At 43.4% G+C, this 25,960-nt stretch overlaps 1 protein-coding gene across 4 annotated transcripts in view; it reads left to right on the top strand.

Annotated features, from left to right (window-relative positions):
* The window catches only part of robo2 (roundabout, axon guidance receptor, homolog 2), a gene marked incomplete at its 5' end in the record, with an annotated part of 328,032 nt that extends 310,562 nt beyond the window's left edge, over positions 1-17,470 (top strand). For 3 of the 4 annotated variants that reach the window (XM_083772814.1, XM_083772813.1, XM_083772812.1), the window contains 6 exons: positions 528-754; positions 10,177-10,359; positions 11,075-11,233; positions 11,536-11,805; positions 13,683-13,877; positions 14,651-17,470. In XM_083772814.1, the coding sequence (XP_083628940.1) occupies positions 528-754; positions 10,177-10,359; positions 11,075-11,233; positions 11,536-11,805; positions 13,683-13,877; positions 14,651-14,652 (1,036 nt within the window). In that variant the 3' untranslated portion in view covers positions 14,653-17,470. The remainder of the gene's footprint in view (positions 1-527; positions 755-10,176; positions 10,360-11,074; positions 11,234-11,535; positions 11,806-13,682; positions 13,878-14,650) is intronic. The other variant, XM_083772815.1, reaches the window with a different exon arrangement.
* Between the last annotated feature and the right edge of the window lie 8,490 nt (positions 17,471-25,960).

Raw genomic sequence — 25,960 nt, 5'->3', positions numbered from 1 at the left:
CAATCTGTCCACAATGCAGAGAGAATGCGAGACTGGCATCCATTCATGCTGGAAGGCTAAAGGACAGTGTTGTAAGTAAGGACTTACCCAGTAATGACTATGTTGGTTAGAGAGCATCTCTGGCAACAGAGAGACACGGTAATTACAACCAAATTCTGTTGCAGACCACGTCAATGACACGGCACTACTCAAACAAACACGCTGTCAGTGGTGGGGGCTGTCTATGAGCCTGACGGCCTCGTGTCGACAGGCTCAGAGAGCATGTCTTTGTACTGTGTACAGCTGCAATTAGTGGGTCATTGTGTTAACATGCAAGCCACAGCACCATAGAATGAGTGGAATTGTCCAAATGTATTCAGAGCATAAGGCTGTGAAAGCATCGGGCTGTAAAGTTAACTTTGATGGTTCCACCTCCATCTCGGATCTGCCTCTTTATGTCATCCTGTCATATTTTCTTCCAACACTTTACATTGCTGCATTTTCAGTATGTGCTGTCTCTCTCTCTCTCTCTCTCTCTCTCTCTCCAGGCACCTGCAGGTGGGGTCCCTCCCTCCCCAGGCCCCGGCCCCTCCCGTGGGGTATGTGTCTAGCACACTGGTGTCTGACCTGGAGACTGATCTCGCTGATGAGGAGGAGGAGGAGGAGGAGGAGGAGGAAGAGGAGGAGGAGGATGAAGGCTACGGGGCCAGGCATCCCCGTGGTATCGAGCACACACCAGGCTCCAGCATGGACAACCTGGACAGCTCGTTAACAGGTTAGCTGGCCCATGCAGTCGCATGCTTGCAACTGTCGCGTCGATCCGAGTGAGACACACGCACACTTTATCTTTGCCCAACTGACCCTGTGTTTTCCGTGCTGGGCAGGTTCTGTTGTTGTTGTTCCGTGCTCTTGTTGTGTCTCTGTGAATGTTGTGTGTCCGCGTATATTCTCAGACCATCACGGAAAGGGAAACCACAGAGCTGGGTTGAAAACACAGGGGTTAGGGTCGGTGACATATCGGTATCAGAGCCGTGGAGGACTGGTGCTTCTACATGCCCGGCATGCGCCATGGTCTATGACTCATTGAACTGATCTGTGCACGAAATGTTCGCTCACAACTTGTTACCAGCTCAAATATATATAATGATATCACTTTTGCCTTAAGACGTTTCCAATTGTTCACATTAATTAGTACACGTGTACAGCAAAAAGTATTTGTCACGCACGCACGCACGCACGCACGCACGCACGCACGCACGCACGCACGCACGCACGCACGCACGCACGCACGCACACACACACACACACACACACACACACACACACACAGTACATAGTTTGTGTTTGTGTTTCTGAATTGATTAACTGCCGTAATGAGTGCTGAAATATGGTGAAATGCTATGATGAGTTGAACTGTGTGCTGAAATGTATCCTTATCCATTCGTAATGTCTGGTAAACAACTGTTCCTCACAACGTGTGCTTTATGAGCCTATTGTATGCAAATTGTAAACGAATATGCTACTGAATTTACTTCAATCCTGTACTTTTGGCTCGCTCTGGCAAATTATAATTAAAATCATACCTAAAAAGAGATAAGAAAGTCCATGAATTTTAAACAGGAGAGTAAGAGGGAAATTAAGAGGAAGGAGAGAGATACAGGTACAGAGGTACAGGCAATAGAGTGACTGTGATTTAACTCCACACCAGTGCCACGGCCATATCTTCCCTGGGAGATTTGAAATAAATTTAACGTCCAGCATCCCATTCCAGACTGGAGGCACGATTTCCATTTTTACAACTCACTGAAAGCTTTTACAGCCGTCTGTCGGAGGGACACATGAAGGGCATGACATTGAAACAGGAGAGACAGCACAGGCTAGGTCTTTAAAGGGCCATACCAGTGGTCTGACATGTTTAGCCCATACAACTTGCCATATACTTTACATTTGGAAAATCCAACACATGCCTCCATTTCTTAGATTTGGAAATAATTTAGCTATTTTCTGAAATATGTTCTGCAGAGACTATTTTCATCTAGCGTTTTGAAACAATCTTTCCCTTTAACAACTCATTCACTGCCAGAGTTTCTAGAACAGTCTACCCACAATGCCAGCGATTTTGAGCATTTTTACTAATCTTTCAAGATCCACAGTCTCTACTTACATCGGGGAATAAAAGTGTGTCACCGCAATGTTATTGTCAGTTAAATATAGATTATTTTCCCCAAAAATACACAAAAAAACGTGTGCAGTGCCAGAGAAATGCGTGAAAAACCAAAGAAGAAGGGCGTAGGAGGAGCAACATCGTCCGGCGGCAGCATCAGCATTAGCTTAGCTTGTTTTCATGTTTAATAAGGTCCTAAAACTCCTAGTTTGAGCAGAAAAAGGACAAATAAGCGTGCATGTGGACGTGTGCACGTCGGATCCGTATGTAGGCTCTCTAACATGTGAGTAATTTATATATATATACTTTTTATTTACTGGATTAAATGAAATTAAAGAAAAACAAGGTCCCACGTTCTTGGCAAAGATTGTTCACACCTGTGATGCTAAAAACATGTATACACGTCTTCTCTAATCAAACTGGGATGTGCCTTGGACGTGTGCCACGTGTATACGGGATCACTGTAATTTTTTGACAGCTCTCGTTGCTAGGCAACACCTTGTGCAGCGCTCATGGACATGCTATGCGCTGCATGCGCACAGCCGTTCACTTGCTTGTTTACGGGGCGACAAATGTTCATGTCTCTAAATCTACGGTGCTCTCCATGGTTTTGATCAGAACGCAGATGTTCTGTCCTAATTTCTGACTTAACCAAGCATCTCGTTTGGCGTATTAACGCTTCTGGAGAGAGAGATCAAACTTGACAGCGTGAGCCGGTAGTAATGGAACATTACACCTCCCTTTTTTGGGGGGAAATGGATTTTCAGAGTAAAATCTGCCCATCTACTTGGCACTCTAGCGCCTTTATTCTGAAGAACTCTGGCAGCAAGAACTCTGGCAGCAAGTCTTAATTTGACCCTGTGGGTCGAGGCTTCCCTCCCCATCCCCTCCCATATTTCTCAGAGATATAGATCATATAACACCTTAAAAAACAAGAAAGCAGATAAAATAAAATATTAGATTGTACCGCCTGGATTCATTTTAGATTACGTTATTTCTACCTGGGTGTACTCTTCTTTGGAAGTCCTAGGATCACCAGGGGTATTTTAAATAACATGGATGGTATGGCTATTGTATGTTGACAGAGAGAGACTATGTTAATGAATTGATATGTATAGCACAACAGTCCCAGGACTTTTTTGTGTTATCCTTTTAGCCCTAATGTCTGTATCTCGTGCTGTTTCCATTTCTGACTAATAATAAAGTATTCAATCACTCAATCAATCAGTAAACCAATCAAACATTTGATGCGTGTGCACTATGAACCTGTGACATCTTATACTGTATCTGCTTTAGCACTCAGTAAAGCCGGTGGATATATTTCTTTAAATGCTACTTTTCAAGACTTCAAAGAAAGAAATGGTGGTCAGGAAGAAGAGAGCAAAGGCTGTGGATATGAAAGAGAGGGGGTGAGAGGGGACGGGGTTGATATGGTTGACACGGCTGTTTGCTTGGCCTACCCTGTCGGTGGCAGCACTAACATGTAGTTTTCTGTGGGATGATGGAACAGTGGCTGCAATGGTGGTGACACATGCAGCCGCTGATATATTTTGAGGAATATAAAGCAGCAACTGGGCCCTAATCTGCTGCATCTCGTCTCCACTGTATTACTCTGAAGACAGCACTATTTCTTCTTATCTCTGTGCAAGTCTCCTGGCCTCGCTCCCCATCCTTTGACAGCATAGCCGCGGTCCCAGCTCCAGGGTTGGGTGGCGGCAGGGTGGGGGAGTCTGGGAGGAAACTGCAGAGATTTATCGTGACCACCATTTTGAGGTTGTACATAAATGTGTGTGTGTGTGTGTGTGGGGGGGCAGACGCTTGTCGAGCCACACTTGATAGATTTGTCATTGTTTTAATAATATGGAAATAGGTCTGTTTCCTTAATGTTACACCAAAGGCCAGTAAATCAAACATCCTCACTCTTGGCCTAGAAAAAAAAGGAAAAGCCAACTCTCTCCTCCTGGGGGCCATTTTTCACCAGCAGGTTGTCTGTTGGGCTTCCCAATGTGTTATTTTATGTGCTGAGATAATACAGCATATTTTTCAGCAGATAAATGTAAAGCCTGCTGTTCCACCGGGTATTAGATGGCCATGTTTAGGCTAAGTCTGCATGATGAAGTGAACAAGCAGGTGTTATCAAGCGGTGTGTGCAGAGGTGGAGGTATATAGTAGGTGGTATAATGCTGAGCTGTAGATAGCCGTGAAGGCTGCTGTGTCCATAGTGAGCGGAGAGCCCGGCTGTTCTGGGCGATTACTTTCCCATAAAGCCTTGCCATGTTGGGGAGGAGCGGGGTCATGTCTCTTGGCGGCAGGTAGAGACGCCTGCTCGTCAGGGGGAATGATTTCCCCCGATTAACGACATGCAGATGAGGGTCTCCGTCAGTATAAATCAGTTTTAGTGGCAGCAGGGACCTAGGCTGGGGTTTACTGCCCCCAGCAAGCTCCAGTTTACTGGCCTTGCTCTATTAGTGCATGGACCATGGGAGGTGACAGCAAGTGCTTTTTAGAGTACATGGTTTGGCCCATTGCTCTGATGCGAGACATGATAAAAAGACATTCCCATAGTAGAAAGGATCGGCCCTTAACTGTGGACCAAAGTAGAAAACACAATTCCAGAACAGAAAGAGAAAACCAGATTGAATTTTCATCAAATAATTTTGCGATGATTACAGTTTGATTGGAGTGCAGTTCTAGAGAATTAAAGTGCTCCAAAGGTAAAGCAGTAGAACGAGGCAGCCAGTGTAACTGAAAAGTCATTTTCTGATGTGATTTGCTGAGGCAGTGTTCCTTAGCTGAGGTGGAGGAGCAGGAAGCTTCAGTGCTTCAGTTCAGCTGGCATTGCCTATACTTCATTATCTGCTCTATTCTTTGTGGGAGGATTGGACCCAAGGAATTGACATTTTTCTTTCTTTCTTTCTTTCTTTCTTTCTTTCTTTCTCAGAGAAAACACTCAGAAAAGGACATTTTCAAAGAAAATTGCTTGTCAAGATTGGACAGAATGTAGTTACTCGTCTCTAATTTGTAGTCTGTGCTGTATGGTGGGACTGTGAGAGGAGTTTCTTGTTCTTCAAAATGTCCATGAATGTGGGAGTCATTTGTTGCAACAGGGATACAAAATTTGAAATGCCAAATGACAATTGCAGGTATTTTTAGTGGCACAATAACCACCTAAACGTCATGTGTTTTGAAAATGTTGAAGTTCATACTGTAGGACGGTTGAGGAAATCCATTTTAGAGAGATTTCCTAATGTCTTACAATCCAGAATCATAATGCAGTACGTTTTCATTCCCACTTCTCTTTTTTATTTATTCATCACAAATTAAAAATAAATTCTCCTCAATTCAGGCATTATGCCAATTCCTGTGTATAGTCCCTGTCACTGCCAACCCCTACTGTGGGTCTGGGGAGGTTGTAAACAACCACATTGTCTCCGTTGATACACAGGAAGTCGCCAGGAGGGCGTAACGTGCACAGAAGAACACGCTATCCCTCCCACTTCCAATCCCATGCTGAACAGTGTCAGGTGCCTCAAACAACACTTGCATAATATGTGACATAGAACACCCTCCCTGGCTTACCACCTGTGAACATGGCCAATAATTGTGTTCTTTGGAGCGCCCAGCCAAGTCGGAGGATTCAAACCCCAGTCTCCATGGTGGTGGGCAGGTACTTTAGCGGTGCCCCCAACTGGACGCCCTCGTGACCGCTGCAAATAATGTTGCATTGTGTTGAATGAGGACTGCCATCACCAAAGAGGCACTATCTGAGATGCGTTTGAACTGGAAGAATGGAACACTGAACTGGCCGTCTGCATGGCTGTGTTGAACTGCCGGCCTGCTTTTACCACCATTAAATTCTAATTCTAACTTTTTGTATTCACTGACCTTTGCCGAGGGCGCCCCTCACTTCACACAGGTGTGATTTAAAAAACACCTCTTCGTGACCTTTACCATCTTTTATGCCTAATTAGATCTGAACCCCCATTCATCTCTCTCTGTGTGTGTGTGTGTGTGTGTGTGTGTGTGTGTGTGTGTGTGTGTGTGTGTGTGTGTGTGTGTGTGTGTGTGTGTGTGTGTGTGTGTGTGTGTGTGTGTGTGTGTGTGTGTGTGTGTGTGTGTGTGTGTGTGTGCGCGGAAAGCTGTCATATTAGCCGACTCTGTACTGTGCTCTCGCTAGCCAAAGTGGCATATTTTTATTGGCAAACTGATTCTTTTATATTTAAAGTGCTGGCTTCGCTCTTCATACGCGGGGAAAACAATGGGAGAACATAAGGACATACTTACAGTAGCACTGATTCACAAGCAGAAAGCCACAAGAAGTTGTGCATATACTATTTGAGTCTTACGGGAACTGCCTCAATCTGGTCAGGTTTTCCATTATCTTTTGGTAGTTCTGGGATGCTAAATTATTGATTAATTCTGACATTATCCCCATGTCCTTTAATCCTCCCGAAAGAGATATATGGGGTTACATATTCCCAGCGTCCTTGTTTACTCACCTACTGTATAACTGAGCTACATTGATTTTGTATTCAAACAATATCTCTACTCCACTGGTTCTCAACATGGGATTTGGGTACCCCCAAGGTGTCATTGGTGGGGTTCGAGGGGTCCACCGCTAAATTGATAGTTTTTATCCAAATGGTCCAGTCTGGGTCAAATGGACCTGCAATGGTCCATTAATCATTCAGATTAATTTGTACATCAGAGTTAAATTAACACTAAGGATGTATTCTGTACAGTAGATACCAGAGAAAAATAAAATAAAATAGGGGGTCCTACTGCATAATAAAACTGGGGGTCCTTGACGTAAAAAAAACGGTTGAGAATCCCTGCTTTAGACAGTGGAGCTACAGTATTCTTCTATATTCAGCTATAGTGTAGATTAAATGCCATTGACAATGAATGGAGAATTTACGTCATATTAGAGTCTTGTAGACGAGCAAATCGGTATTTCTGTTAAATTCTCATTGACAATGAATGGAGAATTGACGTCACATGTGTCTGAGCAAATGGACATGTTACGTCAACATGATGATGTACGATGATAAGAGCGCCCCTCACTTCACACGCGGGTGTTTGATGCAGTACATGATTCTGTGAGCAGGCTCATTTGTTTCACTTGAGGCAATGCTGGTCTTGGTTGTGCTCTGCTCTGTTGTTGTATGGAAACGGAAGGCATGATTTGTGCGTGTGTGCGTGCGTGCGTGCGTGTCTGTGTGTGGGGCGGGCATGTGTTTACAGTATGTGTGTGTGAGTCCATTGAAAGGCGCCAGGTCAAAACAGAAGTGCTTCATTCCTGCAATAGCGAAGTCTTGCAGTCGTAAGATTACAGAGCTGCTTCTTCCATCCAAATGTCCTCAAAGCAGTGCAGATGTTCATAGTGTCCATGACATTGGATCCAACAGTTCAAATAACATGAGACTGAATTTTTACATTTTAAAATAAGAAACATGCACACATGTGCAATGCATGTACATACATGCACACATACATTTGAATGGTTTTATTTGGATCTGCACAAAAGGTGCAATTCATAACTAGAAAAAGTGCCCTTCTGGGCACAGGTCTCCACCAGGATTCTTCCTCAGCCTAGTGGGAATATGCGTGCACAGTTTCATGGCAATCGGACGCTGCGTTGAGGAGTTGTGGCGATTTGTACAAAGCGGGCTACTCCTGAAAACTGTAGGAGCCAATCGTGGCCAATCAGGATGGAATATGAGAAATCAAACAAACCTGTCTTGATCACATGACTATGGAGATGTGTACCGATTTGCGTGAAATTTGGATAAAATCTGAAGGAGTAATAATAGAAAATGTGTTTTACATATGTCGGCCTCCTGGTGGCGCTATAAAGAGCAGATGTGAAAAATTCCAGACAAAGGTTTTTCCTTGGCCTCTAGGGAGTTGGCATACAAAGTTATCCACAGATCCGTGCAGTTAGAGGTAAAAACACTTTTCGGCCAGTTATAGCGCCACCTTGAGGCTGAGTTGAAATTGTTCATGTGGCATTTCGTCCTCGGCCTAGTGGGAATGTGGGTGCACAATTTCACGGAAATCACGCGATGTGTTCATTATTTGCAGCATTTTGTTTGAAACTGAGCACTCCTGTGAACTTTGGAAGCCAATCTTAACCAATCAGGATGGAGTGTGAGAAATCTGAAAGACCGGTTTCGTTGAATGGCTCTAGAGAGACTGTGTACCAATTTGCGTGATGTTTGGACAAAATCTGTAGGTGTACTGTGCAAAAACTTGTTTTGCACAAAGCGGCCTCCTGGTGGCGCTATAACAGGCCGTTCTGGAAAGTTTGGGGCAGAGGTTCATCGTTGGCATCCAGGGAGTGTGTGTGCAAAATTTGGCATCGACCGGGTTAACGGTGGCCGAGATTAGCTGCTCACGGACACACGGACGGACACACGGACGGACACACACACGGACGGACGGACGGACGGACGGACGGACGGACACACACACGGACGGAATAATAATAATAATATCTCAAACTTATATAGCACTTTTCTGAGTACTCAAAGACGCTTTACATGGGGTGCAAGAGGAAGCAACAAATAAAAAACACTTTATTAGGAAATAAACACTAAAGGCTAAGGAATAAAATCAACTAGATAAAGTGCCAATCGGCACAGGTCTCCACCAGGATTCTTCCTCAGCCTAGTGGGAATATGCGTGCACAGTTTCATCGCAATCGTTGAGGAGTTGTGGCCATTTGCTACTCCTGAAAACTGTAGGAGCCAATCGTGGCCAATCAGGATGGAATATGAGAAATCAAACAAACCTGTGTTGATCACATGACTATGGAGATCATGTGTACCGATTTGCGTGAAATTTGGATAAAATCTGAAGGAGTAATAATAGAAAATGTGTTTTACATATGTGGGCCTCCTGGTGGCGCTCTAAAGAGCAGATGTGAAAAATTCCAGACAAAGGTTTTTCCTTGGCCTCTAGGGAGTTGGCATACAAAGTGATCCACAGATTCGTGCAGTTAGAGGTAAAAACACTTTTCGGCCAGTTATAGCGCCACCTTGAGGCTGAGTTGAAATTGTTAATGTGGCATTTCGTCCTCGGCCTAGTGGGAATGTGGGTGCACAATTTCAAGGAAATCACGCGATGTGTTCATGATTTGCAGCATTTTGTTTGAAACTGAGCACTCCTGTGAACTTTGGAAGCCAATCTTAACCAATCAGGATGGAGTCTGAGAAATCTGAAAGACCGGTTTCGTTGAATGGCTGTAGAGAGACTGTGTAACAATTTGCGTGATGTTTGGACAAAATCTGTAGGTGTACTGTGCAAAAAGTTGTTTTGCACAAAGCAGCCTCCTGGTGGCGCTATAACAGGCCGTTCTGGAAAGTTTGGGGCAGAGGTTCATCGTTGGCATCCAGGGAGTGTGTGTGCAAAATTTGGCATCGACCGGGTTAACGGTGGCCGAGATTAGCTGCTAACGGACGGACGGACGGACGGACGGACAGACACACACACGGACAGACGGACGGAGTGCAAAACATACTCTCCCCACATGCCTTCGGCCTGGTGGAGACAATAAAATCAGTGACAAGAGTTAGCTAGGGAAGAGGTTATTAACACAGAGAGATGGCACATTAATGACATGCTTAGTCTTAGTGCTTAAACAAACTGCCCATAATAGCTGAGACAGAACAGTATTTAGCCAACCTTTTTGCAGTTCTCCCAATTGCAGGCCACGAAGCACATCTTCGTGGACGAATCACGTTTGTGAACGTGGCCCAGACTATAACTGTCAACAATAGTTGACAGTTATATCCCAAGGCCATAAATATGCTCCACCAAAGGCTGATATTTCATAGGTTTGGAAGTAAAACAAGTGTCCATATACAAATCAAATGTGCAACCACACACACACAAACACACACACAAACACTGAGACACGCCCGCACACACACACACACAGAGAGAGAGAGAGAGAGAGAGAGAGAGAAGCTTAGACTATAATAGGTTTACACGCAGAGGCTGGCTGAAATTGTAGCTGTGGTGTTCCACAGGATCCATGGTGAACGGCTGGGGCTCGGCCTCAGAGGACGAGCGTAATTTCTCCAGCCACAGGTCCAGTTTGGGCAGTTCCTCTGACGGCTCCATCTTCACACACTGCAGCTTTGCCCAGGCCCTGGTGGCAGCTGCAGATAAGGCTGGTTACCGCCTGGAGGGGACTAGCCTCAGCAAGAGAGGTTTGTGACGTGCGTGTGTGCGTGCGTGCGTGCGTGCGTGCGTGTGTGTGTGTGTGTGTGTGTGTGTGTGTGCGTGCGTGTGCGTGCGTGTGCGTGCGTGTGTGCGTGCGCAGAGAGCCTAGCAAGCCAAAACCTGCCGCTCTGGAACTTCTGCCTCTGGAAGATGAAGATCTCCTCTGTTCTGCTCTGATAGTCGATCCTCTGTTGTCTTTTGGCTGATGTTTTCCTGCATAAAGTTGGCTGGTGATTTCCCCTCTGTGTTGCTGCTGTGGTTTGATGCTGTGCCCAGGTTGTGCATGGCAGGACATGTACTGTACATGGCTGGACAGTGGATGCCACTCTCCCTCCTCTCTCTCTCTCTCTCTCTCCCTCCTTTACTTTGGCTTAGCGTTTCTATCATCTACCCTGGCTTTGCACTCTGACCTGTTGGGATTTAAGGGAATAATTATACCTGGCAAATTGGCAATACCTCACACTGGTGCGTGTTCTCTTTCCTACGAGGCTCTAACTTTTATTCTGATCCACGGTTTTCTTCTTTTTGGTTATTTCACTGCACCTTTCCTGTGAGTTTGGTTCCAAGACTCCACTCGTATCATCTTTCATTCATAATTCACTTGCTCCTTCCCGCTGCTATTCTCATTCTAAGCCACTCACACTGTATGTCACTGTCTCTGTCTCTCTGTCTCTCTCTCTCTCTCTCTCTCTCTCCCTGCAGGTAAAGGCCTGTCCCACAGACCCCGACCCAGCAGTCCCTTCTCCACAGATGGCAGCACAATGGGCACACACAGCCTGGGCCACCAGAGGGCCGCCCGGCCCACCCGCAAACCCAGAGGCCAGGGCACAGCACCGCACCGGAGAGATCCTAGTGCTGATGGTGAGACCTCTACTCATGACTCTGCTTCATATAGTACAGAGATTTCCATATATCCTTTTTTATTAAAATAATTCTCTCTCTCTCTCTCTCTCTTACATTTACTACTGTACCACAATTAGTTTTGTACACAGATAATCAGATTATTAGCTTTTTATATTTACTTAATGAGCCCATTAATGAATAGAGAAAACATTTCCGTTGTTTTAATGACTTTGAAGAACTACACCATCACCCATACAATTGTTGCATTTGCAAAGGTACATTCATAATGTATCTTACTATGTTTTTCTTCCTTACCACAGACCTACCTCCGCCACCTGAGCCCCCACCCAGCCAGGGGCAGGGCCGTATCCAGGCAGCCCGGAGCGTCGGCAGCATGGGGCCCCCCGACGACAGGACGGCGTCCTCCCTGGAGCGCCAGCCAATGGCGGGGCCCTTATCGGGGCTGGAGGAGATGAAGAGCTCCATTGACAGACAGACACGCACATCTCTGGACCAGCACCACCGCCAGGCTCAGGACAGGCTGGGCTCCATGGACCGAGGGGACGAGGGGCGCCGGGGACAGAAGACGGGTATGAGGAAATGGAATGCGATGAACCCATTTTGGCCTGACCTCAACATAAAAAAAAATCTTCTAAATCCTCCAGTTTTCTGAAATATATATTTTCACGATTTTTCAAAAGTAGCAGACCTACAAGCTCGTAACACGCCACTCGGTGGCACGCTATGAGCTTGTAGATCTGTTATTTTTCAATAGCTAAAGCATAACATAATGCTAACACCAAAAGAGTTAAGCTAAACACGGCATTTCAGGCTGACTACACAGCCCATGTCTTTACACAGATGATAACGTAGCATAGATGCTCTGCCTCTACAGAGATGAGCCACATCTCTGTATAGGCTATATTTTGTAACATATTTGGGGTATAAAGCAACAATAAGCGAAATGATGAGGCCGTTGATAGCAGGATAGCATAATGTGGAGAAATACAGTATACTGTATAACTGAATATTATTGTTACATGTACCATTTGTACTATTTATGATATTACTATACTGATTTCTGTGCATGTGGTAATGTCTTGATGTCCAAACCTTGCATGATTATCATAACATAAACTGCATCTGTTTATCATCTTTTAGTTTGTTAAATGAAATGTAAATGAAATTTGTATTCTACAATTCATCATGAGGCCATAATAGCAAGGTCTCATGCCAGAATAATTAAATAATAATGATTCTTATCACTCATAACAAGTCATTCGAGTAGACAACCTATTGGCTCTCTAGCAGCACATTTGCAGTTATCATCATGTCATTTTGCGTTGAAGAGAGAATTCATAATATACTGCTGCTGTACTTTAGCAGTGGCAGATTTTTACTAAGCTCTTTGTGCTCAGTTAGCTTTCATGCTGAGTTTAGACTGTGCTTCCATGAACAGATTGCACTGTCTGCCACATACTCTGGCAGACTTACTCTGGCTTCACGAGTGCCACTCCCTCAGCCTCCCTGCTCCCCCTGTTCCTGTGGCCAATATTGGCCTCCTCTCATCCAGCCTAGGCAGGAGGCCCTAGCAGCCGAGATGCAGTCTAATCGCCCCAGATTTCCTTTCTCAAACACAGGAGCCACACACATAAACTGTGTGTGTGTGTGTGTGTGTGTGTGTGTGTGTGTGTGTGTGTGTGTGTGTGTGTGTGTGTGTGTGTGTGTGTGCGTGTGTGCGTGCGTGCGTGCGTGCGTGCGTGCGTGCACGCACTCACATTTATCTATCTGTGTGTGTGATCATTAGAGCCTTGTCCTCGTAGTGCCAGGACTTTCAAAGACAGTATGTCTAACAGACAGGGAGCCTATGAGAAACAGACAGGTGTATAATAATCCATAATCATCAGAATCTCTGAAGAAACAATCAGAAATGGGGTTCCCATATGGCTTCCAGAGATGGCTGATGCACAGTAGAATCCACTGAGGTCAGGACAGACTCTATTACAGTCATTAGTGGAGCAGTGGGGAGTGGTATGATGAGATTTGTTGCTATGGAGGAGACCGCTGAGAGACAACGTTATACTGCCCTGCAGCAGGGGGTACCACACCAGCCAGACGCCCCCCCCCCCCCCTCTGTTATTGTGTTTACCCCCCTCATACGGCTCCTGGCTGCAGGGCTGTGAGTCCTCACTGTGCCATGGCCTGGCACTGCCCGCTGGCAACAGCACACTGCAGATGTCAGACCTGGGTGGAGAGGGGGGGTGCGATTGCAGGGTCTTTGTCTCCATGTGGCTTAGCACACTGTAGCAACCAAATCGTCTCAATGACACTTGCATTATGCAGTAGGTGAGCAAACATGCATTTTTGTGCTGTTCCTATGCCGTGATAAAATTAGATTTGTTTATTAGTTTGTCATGCTCATTTTCAAACCTCATGAATGTATGGATGTTTTCTATGTGTTTCTCAGAGGAGGGTTGCTTACCCTACTGTAAACCTTCCTTCCCCTCCCCTGGGGGCCACAGTTCCTCTGGTACGGCCTCCTCCAAGGGCTCCACGGGACCACGCAAGGCAGATGGCCCCCGGCAGCCACAACAGTGGACAGCAACAGAGCATGCTGAATTCTTGGGGACCAATGGACAAGGACAGTACTCGGGGGAGTTATGTACGTACTTCAGCCTTTCCAGAGTGACTAACAAAGTGCATGATCTGAGTAAATGCCATGAACACTGTTGTAGTCAACAAAGGGTCAATGGTCAAGTAAATAAAGTGCAAAGAAAACAATGTAGTGCCACCTCAGTGCTATAATTACCACAAGCACCGCATTTGGTGCTTGACAACTTTCAGCAAGCCCTACATACTTTGCCGTACAACAAATACAGAAACTAGCTGATCTATAAGCGTTTGAGCATTGTGACTTACACAAAATGAAATTGCTATTTTGACAATAGGTCATTGTAATACTGGGGTGGGTACAGCATGATCTTTTCAATATTTTTTACCGAAAATCTAATTTTACTGGAGCTGGCCAGCATCATGAAGAGATCATTTAAGCTCTTAAAACATTTAAGCTAAACTTTTTTTTACAATTTTATTTATACATTTTCAGGTTTAAAGACAAACATTCACATCATATACACACAAACCCTTCCCACCCGCCCATTCAAAGGAGGAAAAAAAAGGAAAAAATTATAATACACATAGCATAGAAACAAAAACAAAAAGTACACAAATGAAAATAATACAATAGATCACAGTTTAAGAGTTTTAGTTTTATAAAATAAAATATTCATGTGCATACATACTTCAGCCTGTTACTCCAAAATGTTGTAAGTTTGGGGCACGACCAAAAAAGATGTCTTAGAGATTAAGCTAAACTTTCCTCAAATTGAGGAATATTGAGTTTTTGTTCTTTGCCATTTCATGTTCTTCTCACAGAGTGACCTGCCTGAGAAGTGGAGAAAGCCTGATAGGTCCCCAACAGAATGATGCCTCACTGGTTGGAGCAATGGACTTTATCCTTCCCTGTGTGCTCTCAGAGGAAAGGAGTCAAGCTGGGGTCACTAGTGAAAAGCAGTGTGAGAGAACTGTAAATGTGATGTATAGACACAGATATACTGTACATCTCACAAGGTTTTCGTCCTCAAGAAAATATTTTCCACCCTCTACCTTACTGTATTTTATTTTCTCCCCCCCCCCCCCTTTTTTTATTTTATTTTGGTTAGAAAAAAGCCAGTAAAACAAAATAAAGAAAACATCTATATGAGAACAACATATTTCAAAGCAACTTCCCTTGAGGGGGAAAAAAGGGACATTTTGTTTCCTGTAAATATATTCTTTACTTTGTTGTTGCATTGCTATGCAAGCCTAATTCAGTTTGAGCTTTTTATTTCCATATACAGGTAGTTGATTTTATCTGGTTATTTGTATTATATGTGAATTGAGTGGCTGTCGTGCCATAAAATAATTGTTTTATAATCCATCGTTTGTTAATAGTTACCATTGATTAAATATTATCATTATTATTATTATTAATTATTGTTTTTGCACTGCAATTTTGGTGATAAGCACAAATACACAGCTCCTGCTGACATGAAGAACCGGAAGAATATGTGAAGAGGAGTTTCTGTACTGTAAAGTAGAGAGAAGAATATATACTAATGTACAGAGAGATATTAAAGAGTAGGCTTTGCTCATGGCCAGCAACAGATAAGATGCCTGTTCCCACAGTCCAGACTAATTAAGTGGCAGACTTAAGAGTCCCAAGGGGGCTTTGGTTGAGTCTAGAGGAATTGTGCATGGATGGTACCGTATTGGGTGAAGTAGTGGAGTATTTAAATTGTGCTAAGACGTTTGATGTCAGAAACATACAGCCCTTACAGTTATGAGGGTCTCCAGGCATTGTCTTGTTTTCAGAAACGGGGAGTGGCGGTTGGAAGTGTGTGTGTGTGTGTGTGTGTGTGTGTGTGTGCACGTGCACGTGTGTGTGTGTGTGTGGGGAAGGTATTCAGTTCACTTATGTTTGTATGAGTGTCTGCAAGCATTTTCTTTTTCTTTTCATGTTTGTGTTTCACTGCCTAAATATATTATTACTTGCTGCACACAAGTTCTGCAAACAGCACTGCAGCAGACACAAAGTGTGTGTGTGTGTGTGTGTGTGTGTGTGTGTGTGTGTGTGTGTGTGTGTGTGTGTGTGTGTGTGTGTGTGTGTGTGTGTGTGTGTGTGTGTGTGTGTGTGTGTGTGTGTGTGTGTGTGTGTGTGTGTGTGTGTGTGTGTGTGTGTGTGTGTGTGTGCGTGCGTGTGTGCGTGCGTGCGTGCGTGCGTGCGTGCGTGCGTGCGTGCGTGCGCGCACAACGTGCGTCGGATAGAGGTGGGGTAGAGCAGAGAGATGAGAAAAATCTATCCACATGATTCAGTCTCAGCACTTACAATAGATACATGGATCTTCAATTAGCCTTAATAAGTCATCTGACAGTCAAAGACAGAGGAGTATGTATCTCTTATGATCATTCCACAATTAAACATGTGCATTAAATGTCAGATATTACAGTAGAAATTTTAAACTTCAATCTGTTACTGTGCTTTGAAAATCCTAACGGTGGTGGAGCTACAGTTTTTGGTTTACATTAGGGTTTTCTTAGTTGTCTTGTGTGTATGGTTTGTTTTGTTTTTTGTTCTGTTTTTCTTCAATATTCTTTGCTTATTCTAAAGCACTTACTAACATGTTTTACATAATACCCATTAAAGAAAACAAAGCAATGACCTGCTTGGACCATTTGAAGTGCTGTATATTATCTGAACTGAAGCTTGGCTCCTCGGTTGCCAGAATACCACGTCAATGACCTTCAGCATGGCGTGGCGTGGGGAGGGGGAGGGGGGGGGGGTGGCCGAAACACGGCAGAGTGTTTAGTGCACAGTTAGTGGGCCCCGGAGCCAAAACAAAAAGTGAACTGATTGTGGAGAAGAACCTTGTACGTTTTAACAAGCAGGTCCCACTGCCTCTGTCTCTACAGTCACTGGCAGTATACAGTAGAGCAGACCACTTTCTATCTGTTTGACCACTATAGCACGCACACTTCCCAATATGCAGTGGAAAGCCTAATTTATGCTTCCACAAAACTTTTTTTTTTTGTCGCAAAGCATAAATTAGCCTTTTAACTTTCTCAGTCTATGTGATTCCTTCATAAAACAATGTTATTATTGGTTGGGGTTTTCTTTAATGAAAGAAAAAACATTTCTTTGTATGCCTTTTATGGACTCAAAAACGCTGCTTATAACAATGTTTTTTTTTCAATATAATGTTCAGGAGTTTTCTGGTTCAGTGTTTTTTGTTTTGTTTTTTGTACCGCTAATGTTGATAAAGGAGAGGTCGTCAGAAGCTGTCGTACTGTTTTTGCCATTGTCATTTCATATCATTTGCCCAGTGTCCAGTGTTCTGGAAATGAGGTGCACAGAGTATCTCAGGTTAATTTACATTCTTGTGGTGTTCATGTGTGTGTGTATATATGTGTATATATCCATATGCATCTCCACTTGACTATGCCATTCCAGTTTCATTGCTGAAAAATATCCCCTTTCATGTCCAATGCTGTCGTCCTCATTTATTTTTTCAGCTGTGGATTTTGATTCAGATTTTCAATGTGCTGGTCCATCCACCTTAAGACAAGATGTCAGTAAAAGAACATACCAAATTAATATTGATATTTCTAATGTCTAATGCGTTTTAGTGTCTCTTTAATACTCATTGTTTTATTTTAAATCACAGTGTTGTTGTTTTTGTATTTATTAAAATGATAATAAAAGTATATTGTGAAATATGCATAAAGATTTGTGGAATATAAAATGTCTTTTTTGGAGGGGGGGGGGGGGGGGGGGCGTGTTCCTTGTAAAGTTATCTGTCGGAGCAGAGAAGTAAGGCCATAAGGACTTGATAGGCTCACAGCAAGGTGAAGAAACACCAGGTGAGAAGTCTGTCCGAATTACCAGTCACTCTTTGTCCTGCATGTTCACTACACTGCTTCTCTCGTGTCCAAACTAAAGAAGTAAGAACAATAAACTCTTTGAACACAAGGAGCTAGCTAAACCGTTCATGATCTGCTCATCAAAAAGCTGGGGAAAAAAATCTTTTTGGAAGGATGAAAAGTACTTTGGCTTTCCCTCTCTTTTGTTCCTTTTCTCAATATAGTTGGTTCTTTGTACCCTGTGTGTTACCTTTTTGCTATAAAATGGGATTAAAAAACAAACAAAAATAGAATGTTTTGGGTGAAGTCTTTCTGTACAGTATGGGGCAAGGTGACACCCCACTCCAATTCCATTTCTACATTCTGCTATTTCCTTTCTGTAAACATCCTTCTGTATTCACTTGCATGTCCTTGTCCAAGAAGAAAAAAAAAGTGGATCAAAATAAATAAACTTTTACAGTCTCATTATCATGTTCTGTAAAATAATCCATGTTCTTTTCTTTCCTTGTACCTGGATCACTATCAAATAAAATATTTTTGAAAAATGAAACGCCTTAAACTCTGATTGAGAAATTTAAATTGCTCTCAAGATTTAGCACAAAAACAAAATGACATTTTAATGTATTCCCAGATAACCAGATAGTGTCTACAGACGGTGGGTTGTGTGCACGCATCCGCCTCGCTGACCAGATACTGTCTTCAGACGGTGGGTTGTGTGCACGCATCCGCCTCGCTGTGTGCACGCATCCGCCTCGTTGTGTGCACGCATCCGCCTCGCTGTGTGCACGCATCCGCCTCGTTGTGTGCACGCATCCGCTTCGTTGTGTGCACGCATCCACCTCGTTGTGTGCACGCATCCGCCTCGTTGTGTGCACGCATCCGCCTCGTTGTGTGCACGCATCCGCCTCGTTGTGTGCACGCATCCGCCTCGTTGACCAGATACTGTCTACAGACGGTTGGTTGTGTGCACGCATCCGCCTCGTTGTGTGCACGCATCCGCCTCATTGTGTGCACGCATCCGCCTCGTTGTGTGCACGCATCCGCCTCGTTGTGTGCACGCATCCGCCTCGTTGTGTGCACGCATCCGCCTCGTTGTGTGCACGCATCCGCCTCGTTGTGTGCACGCATCCACCTCGTTGACGGCAGACATCAGAGATCTCCATATATGGGCTTAACTGTGATAGCAGGTCGCATTTACTATGACATCAGGGTCTCCACATCTCCATCCCTGATGATGTCACATGATGTCACGAGACCTGGGCACCATACATTGGTGCCCAATGTAACACACTGATGGTGCCCGACACACTGACTGGAAATGCACGATTCCATAGTTAACTGCGACCTTCGGTCGAAACAGTTTAAATAAATAAATAACTATTCGTGACATCTGCCACTTGAATTTAGGTGACTTCACTTGATTAACAAAAAGGACAAACCCGCAATGCAATACTTTGTTTTCAAGAGTTTTTCGCACAAACGTCAGTATTACAAAGTTATATACAAAAAAAACCTACCGATTCCATTTTCCCCATTTCCCATTCCAAATGCGTTTGCCTAATATGTAACTATTTTCAGCAATGGGATAATATATAATTAGAGGTAGGTGGTTTCTTCCCGATATATTTTTGGGTGGGTACTACGGGGTAGATCTGGCTGCATTTTGAAAGTAGCTCACAAGTCTAAAAAGTGTGGGCACCCCTACAAGCTGAATAAAGGTTGGTTGAACATCTCTGTACACTAAACCCTGATTTATACTATTTAGTGCTGCACGGAAATATCAGATTCACAACGAGTTCTATTTATTTATTTATTTTCACATAATGACATGCCCAAAATAGTGATGCCAGGGTTAAAGTGGTTAAGCACTAATTGACAGACTAATTGTATTATCTTGCTATATTGTCACACCGGACAGAACTCCAGGATTGACCCCTTCAACGCTTCAAATTCTCCAGCATACACCCGCAGCTCTCGCGGATTTTCCTCAAACATGTTCTCTCCAGCTTCGAGGGTCTTCAAGGCATACCAGTCTTCTTGAGTGGGTCAGCTGCCAGATATTCCTATCAGCACCGCAGTAGATCAAACCCTTAGACACCATCTTCCTTCTCATTTATTTTCCTATTATCTGCTCTCTATTCCAACCCTGTCTCCGGTATTTAAAGGCTTTAGGCTGAGGAGGAGGGGTTAAACCTGTTAAACCTGTTTTACCTGTTACCTTTCCCTCTCAAATGTGAAAACCCCATGACCTAGCTAATGTTACATAAAATTGAGGCAGGACATGTACCGGACTGTACTGTACCGGACTGTACTGTACATGCGGGACTTCCACCACTTTCCCCTCCCTCGTTTTAAACTATGTTACATAGAATTGAGGACATGTACATGATACATGACATAAATTATTATATATATATATATATATATATATATATATATATATAATATAATATTATACATTCATATATATTATATATAATTGTTCTTGGAACTAATTAGGCAATAGTTGACACATGTCACTGTGTGTGTGTGTGTGTGGGGGGGTGCTGTGTTACATAAGTTGAGGCGGGACTTCCGGTTAACCTACATAAAAGGAGGCGGGACTTACGGTTGACGGATCGATGACAGAAGGTGGATCATATATTCTCTGGCATTGGTTGGGGAATCTTTGTATCCATATGTATGTTAAGGGTTCACTAATCTATCGTGACCTTTTAAACAAACCCATCAGCCGAGGCTCGGCAGGGACTGTTCCTATTTCACACCTCTGCCTCTACTCTTGCCTGGGGGACAGATCGAGAGTAATGACTCCTCTGCTCTTTGCAAACTAAGCAACTTTTCCTCGTCCGCTTCCATCTTTTATTTCCAACGGTTTGCCAGTGTGTTGTTATTCCACTTGCCTCATTTCTCACCTCCTCCACAGCCAAAGGAAGGCAGTGTACGTGCGTGTGGGCACGTGTGTGTGGGCATGTATGTGTGTGGGCACGTGTGTGTGGGCATGTATGTGTGTCTGTGTGTCTGTGTGTCTGTCTGTCTGTCTGTCTGTCTGTCTGTCTGTCTGTCTGTCTGTCTGTCTGTCTGTCTGTCTGTCTGTCTGTCTGTCTGTCTGTCTGTCTCTCTGTGTGTGTGTGTGTGTGTGTGTGTGTGTGTGTGTGTGTGTGTGTGTGTGTGTGTGTGTGTGTGTGTGTGTGTGTGTGTGTGTGTGTGTGTGTGTGTGTGTGTGTGTGTGTGTGTGTGTGTGTGTGTGTGTACGTGCCTGGTGGTGTGGGGGTGTTGATTCAAGGAAACATCTACTGTTGCTGTTGGAGGATTTCTCTTCTTGCTTTTCTCTTCCTCTTTGCCTTTGGACGGGTGACAATGAGCGGAGGTGAGAGGGCAACAGTACCAATGCAACACCATTCATCACACATGTCACACATGCAATGCAGTCTAGGCCAGCTGCTGGGGACAAGCAGGGAAAATTGGCATTTCAGCCCTGCCCCTTCCTCTGCCTCCCTCCCTCTCTCCCTCTCTCTCTCTCTCTCTCTCTCTCTCTCTCTCCACCCTCGCCCCTCCCTCTTTCTTTCACTGTCTCATCTTCTATGTACCTTTATGGCCCACGTTTGATAAATGACCTGGGGAGCCAAACAATATTTCCATCCATGCGGGTGACAACATGATGTTAGTGACCAGGGAATATACATACCACCATCATCCACACATTTTTCATATATTGAGCCTGCATGGCATCAAGCAGCAGAGTAGTTGATTCAATGCTGTCCTCCCCTGATAACATACTATATGGTACCACTGGGAGGATCAATGGGCCTTAATGATAGACTATGGGAATGATAATGGCTATGCAATTGGGGAATGTGGAGAGTGATGCATTTATCATGTGCTACTATAGGGAATATAACAACACAACTGAATTCCCAATACACTATTACACACCACTGCGGAGCAGCGGAACACCAACCATAGCTTGGTTGCAAAATTGCTTGCTCAGGGTGGGATCTCTGTCGGTTCTCTGCTCTACATGTAAAGTGTATTGAGACAACTTGTTGTGATTTGACACTTTAATAGAATTGAATTGAATGAAATATAGCCTGTACAATCAAATTGGGTCAAGATGTGAACACAAACTCTCTGAATACAAAGTAACCAGCATTGTACTATTCAAATTTGGCGCTGACCATGAGGCTACATGTGTTGACAAAAGGTAAAAATGGTAGGCTACTTGCAATACTGCAACATACTGGTAATGAGTAGAATGCATATGATAATCAGAAAATAATAAATAAGTAATCAAATCATTGAACATGTGAGGCTAAAAAATATAGAGGGAAAGGCAGTCTTTGTCTTTACCCCAATGTGTTATCAGCACTGTAGTCTCGCGTTACCAGACTGTTGACTGTGGAACAGTTGTCTGGCTACGCGAGACTATCAGCACTGTGTCTCTCTCTAAGTTAACATTTAAAAAAAATCTTTCATGCTGAAGTTACTAGAGAACATTTGTGTATATAATTAGTGTTTATACTGTACAATGAATTTGTACTGTATTTCCAGGATGACCAACTGAAGCCAAGTTGTATTACACAAAGTCTTTGCCATGCTCCAAGTACCTCATGATGCTAATTTACAGTAGACCCTGCAAATAATGTCACAAGTGTTGTTTACTTTACTGACAGGCTTCCATATGCAACCTTGAATAAGCATCCAATTAACGAGCCATCTGTGCCAACAAACTGCCACCAGAGAAACTTCTCTCAGCCAACCCAAATGCATCACACAGTACAGTTTTTACTGTTCTTTTCAGGTTTCCTCCACCCCTGTGTGTAGTGCAGTAATACAACAGACCAACATACAAAGGACTAGAATGGAATTATAGACAGACCAACATATTTTGATTGCCCACGAATATAACCTTTAAACCTCTTTTTAATTATTTTCTTTCACATTGTAATGACCATTAGAGCAATAACCCACATTTCTCCCAGACTCCCTCCCCAGTCAGAGTTCAGAGTTTTAATGAAAGTGGAATTAGTCCCAGATGTAATTTACATACAAATGTGATGGACTTCATTTATTTTACTATTTCTTTTAATAGTTTATTATTTTAAACCAAAAATGTGTGAGAGTGGGTGGTGGTGTAAACGTAACACCTCCACCCACCACTGCAGACATGTTTGTAGGTTTGATTACCAGCTCTGGACTCTGGTCCCTCCATCATGTACAGGCACTCTATAACTAGAGGCGTTCACAGGTGGGAAGTTGTTGGCAGGGGATTGTGTCATTGCCTCTGCACTAGCAGGTGCAACTGGTTATCATTTAGGAAAGTGGAATAATGGACCTTTGTCAACAAACAGGGGACGCCATCAAGTGAATTGAGAGAGAACTAAGAAAATTAGTGCTATAGGATAGCATGTACATCTCTTAGCATATTATGTGATGTCTAAATATAAAACTGTAACATAAGTACCATATGTACCATAGGAACTGCAAAGTAAAACGGCACAAATCAATTTAAATAATCAGTGGAGAGGGGATCTGGGGAGGAGAGCATGAAACTCTCCTATAGTGAAACTCCTCACTGTCAGGTGGAAAGAAATGGTTGGGTCCATCTGAAGACACATGGTAGTCGACACCCTGCCCAGACCACCAGCAACAGGGGACACAGAACACAGGCAGATAAATTAGGTTGGGGGCAGTGTGTGTGTGTGTGTGTGCGTGCGTGCGTGCGTGCGCGTGTTTGACACGATGGGTGAGCTGCAAGATCCTTGCCCCTCTATAAATGCAAGTGCACACATTGTTTAATAACCTGCTCATCTTCCCGTGTACAGTCCTGTGTGTATCAGGCCAACTGTTCTCTTAGCTTTCACAAGCCATTGTCTTCCAAACGGGGATTACTTGATGAACAATCTCTTAATCAAGGCCTAATTGTTTAGCATGATCCTGGGTGACCTGCTTAATGGAAGCCCCCTGATTAATGATGTGTGTTAACGAACACAGTGGGATACGCCCCAAAACCATCACTGAGTCTCGTTAATTAAGGACTGGACTGGATTATGCAGTACGAGGAGCAAATGAGAATATGTATGAATGAATTTAGGAACTATTTTATGTCATCAGTTGTCCTTAGTTCAATGCTGGTAATACTGTAGATGGAAAACAAGTTGTTTATTTATTATGTTCTCCTAAAAAATGATTGGGAAAGGTGATCGATGAATCATGAGTCATGATTGTGTGTGTGTGTGTGTGTGTGTGTGTGTGTGTGTGTGTGTGTGTGTGTGTGTGTGTGTGTGTGTGTGTGTGTGTGTGTGTGTGTGTGTGTGTGTGCATGTGTGCGTGTGTGTGTCAGTGTGTGTGCATCTTCTCCAAGCCATTTCTATACCCACAGCCCTCCCCGTGTTTGAAAAATGTCATGGAAATGGAAGCTGTGTTTTTCAAGGCCAGCTTTGCTCTTAAGGCAGTAGAGTGAAAACTATGATAGAATCAGTCATAACCACATTCTCGCTTTTTGTCACTCTCGCACGCACGCACGCACGCACGCACGCACGCACGCACGCACGCAGGGAAGACAGGAGAAAGGATAAAGGAACCTTGATAGTATATCCAGTCGCACAATAACTGTCACACCAAGGACGTTGTCAAGGGGTGACCAGCGACATTCTGCATTCACTGCTGATAATCTTCGGTCCATTTTGTTTGCAGTTTAGTCTTTCTGTGATTAGTAGGCTATATTAATATTTTTGTACACATTCTATACCCTTATCACTTTATACTTTAGAGAGATTTATTATACATAATATGCATACATACGTAATGCATTCTTCATTATGTGGTATCACATGATTTTGTCTCATCTAGCTGTCTCTCTGTTAATTAATCCTAGCCCATATACATTTCGGCCATTTTAAAATAGCCGATCTACAAGCTCACAATGCATCGCGAGCTTGTAGAGCTGCAATTTTCACATGAAATGAGACATTCTGCATAAGCAGGCTACTTTTACTTTTGTTACTTTAAGTGGCCTCATTGTGATGCCAATACTTTTGTACTTTTACTCAAGTAGGCTACATTTTGCATTCCAGACTTTTACTTGTAACAGAGCTTTTCTATATTGCAGTATTGATACATTTACTTGATACCTAAAATTGAGTAGGCTTACTTTTTCCACCACTGCTCCCGTCATGTCTCATGCTGCATGTCTGCCTTCTCTCTGACATCGGTATCTGTCTTTCTACAATAAGCCCAGGAATTCGCCAAAAAATGGCTCTTTTTTTACTTAAGTGTGCTAGCCTAGGACCAACACACGCCCTGTCTTTTGCTGTCTATTGCTGCTTTATTTAATTATTGCTTTTGAATTACTTTGTTGTTCATATGTTTATTATTATTGCTGATAATGTCTGAGGAACCAGAACAAAATTATGTAACTTTTATCTATGCAGTAGCCTATACTATTTTATATGTAAAAATAGAAGTCTTGGCATCTTAAATTGTGAATCTTGAATTTTGACTCCTAAATCCTATTATACTTTGTTGTGAGTCAAATAGCAAAAATAGCTAAAGCAAAAATAATAGATCTGTTATCTTCGCTGAATATTCGCCTATTGTTGTCAATTGTTCTGCTATTATTGCATTTCACTAAAGTTAGGTTATCCAAAATATATGGTGATATTGATCCCCTGTGTGATAGGTGTCGTTCGGCCCTTGCCACATATATACATATGTTTTGGTCATGCCCTTCTTTACGTAGGTATTGGACTAAGATCTTTGACACTATGTCGAGTAGTGTTGGGGTACCATTTGAACCAAATGTAATGACAGCTATTTTCGGAATCTCTCCCCCTGATCTGTTCCTGTCAAAATACGAAGCTCACTTTACCACGCCTTTACCACTCTCTTAGCTAGGCATCTAATTCTGATGAAATGGAAGTCCTCTGCTCCCCCAACCCATCTTCACTGGATTAGAGATGTACTCCACTTTATTAAATTAGAAGAAATTAGATGTACCCTGAGAGGCTCGGTATCCAAATTTGAGGACACATGGGGCCCCTTCCTCGCACTAGTAAATGACTTGCAGTTTCAAGATATTCCAGATTGAATGAGTTTAATCCTGGATTTGAGCATGCTAGATTCCCGACGTAGCTGGGTTGTTCAGTATATTTATTATTAGGAGCCATGTGTGGATGCACTGCCACGTCCATTGTGTTTTGAAAGGGTGACCAATGACCATGCCATGTTGTCTTGTCTTGTCGTATGTTTGTCTTGTTTTTGTTTTAAAACTTGGTTCAGGTTATGTGG

This window comes from Protomyctophum parallelum (genome assembly GCF_964188405.1).
Source record: "Protomyctophum parallelum genome assembly, chromosome: 9".
In the NCBI taxonomy this organism is placed as follows: domain Eukaryota; kingdom Metazoa; phylum Chordata; class Actinopteri; order Myctophiformes; family Myctophidae; genus Protomyctophum; species Protomyctophum parallelum.
The sequence above is the reverse complement of the archived record's forward strand: the minus strand, read 5'-3'. Positions and strand labels throughout refer to the sequence as shown.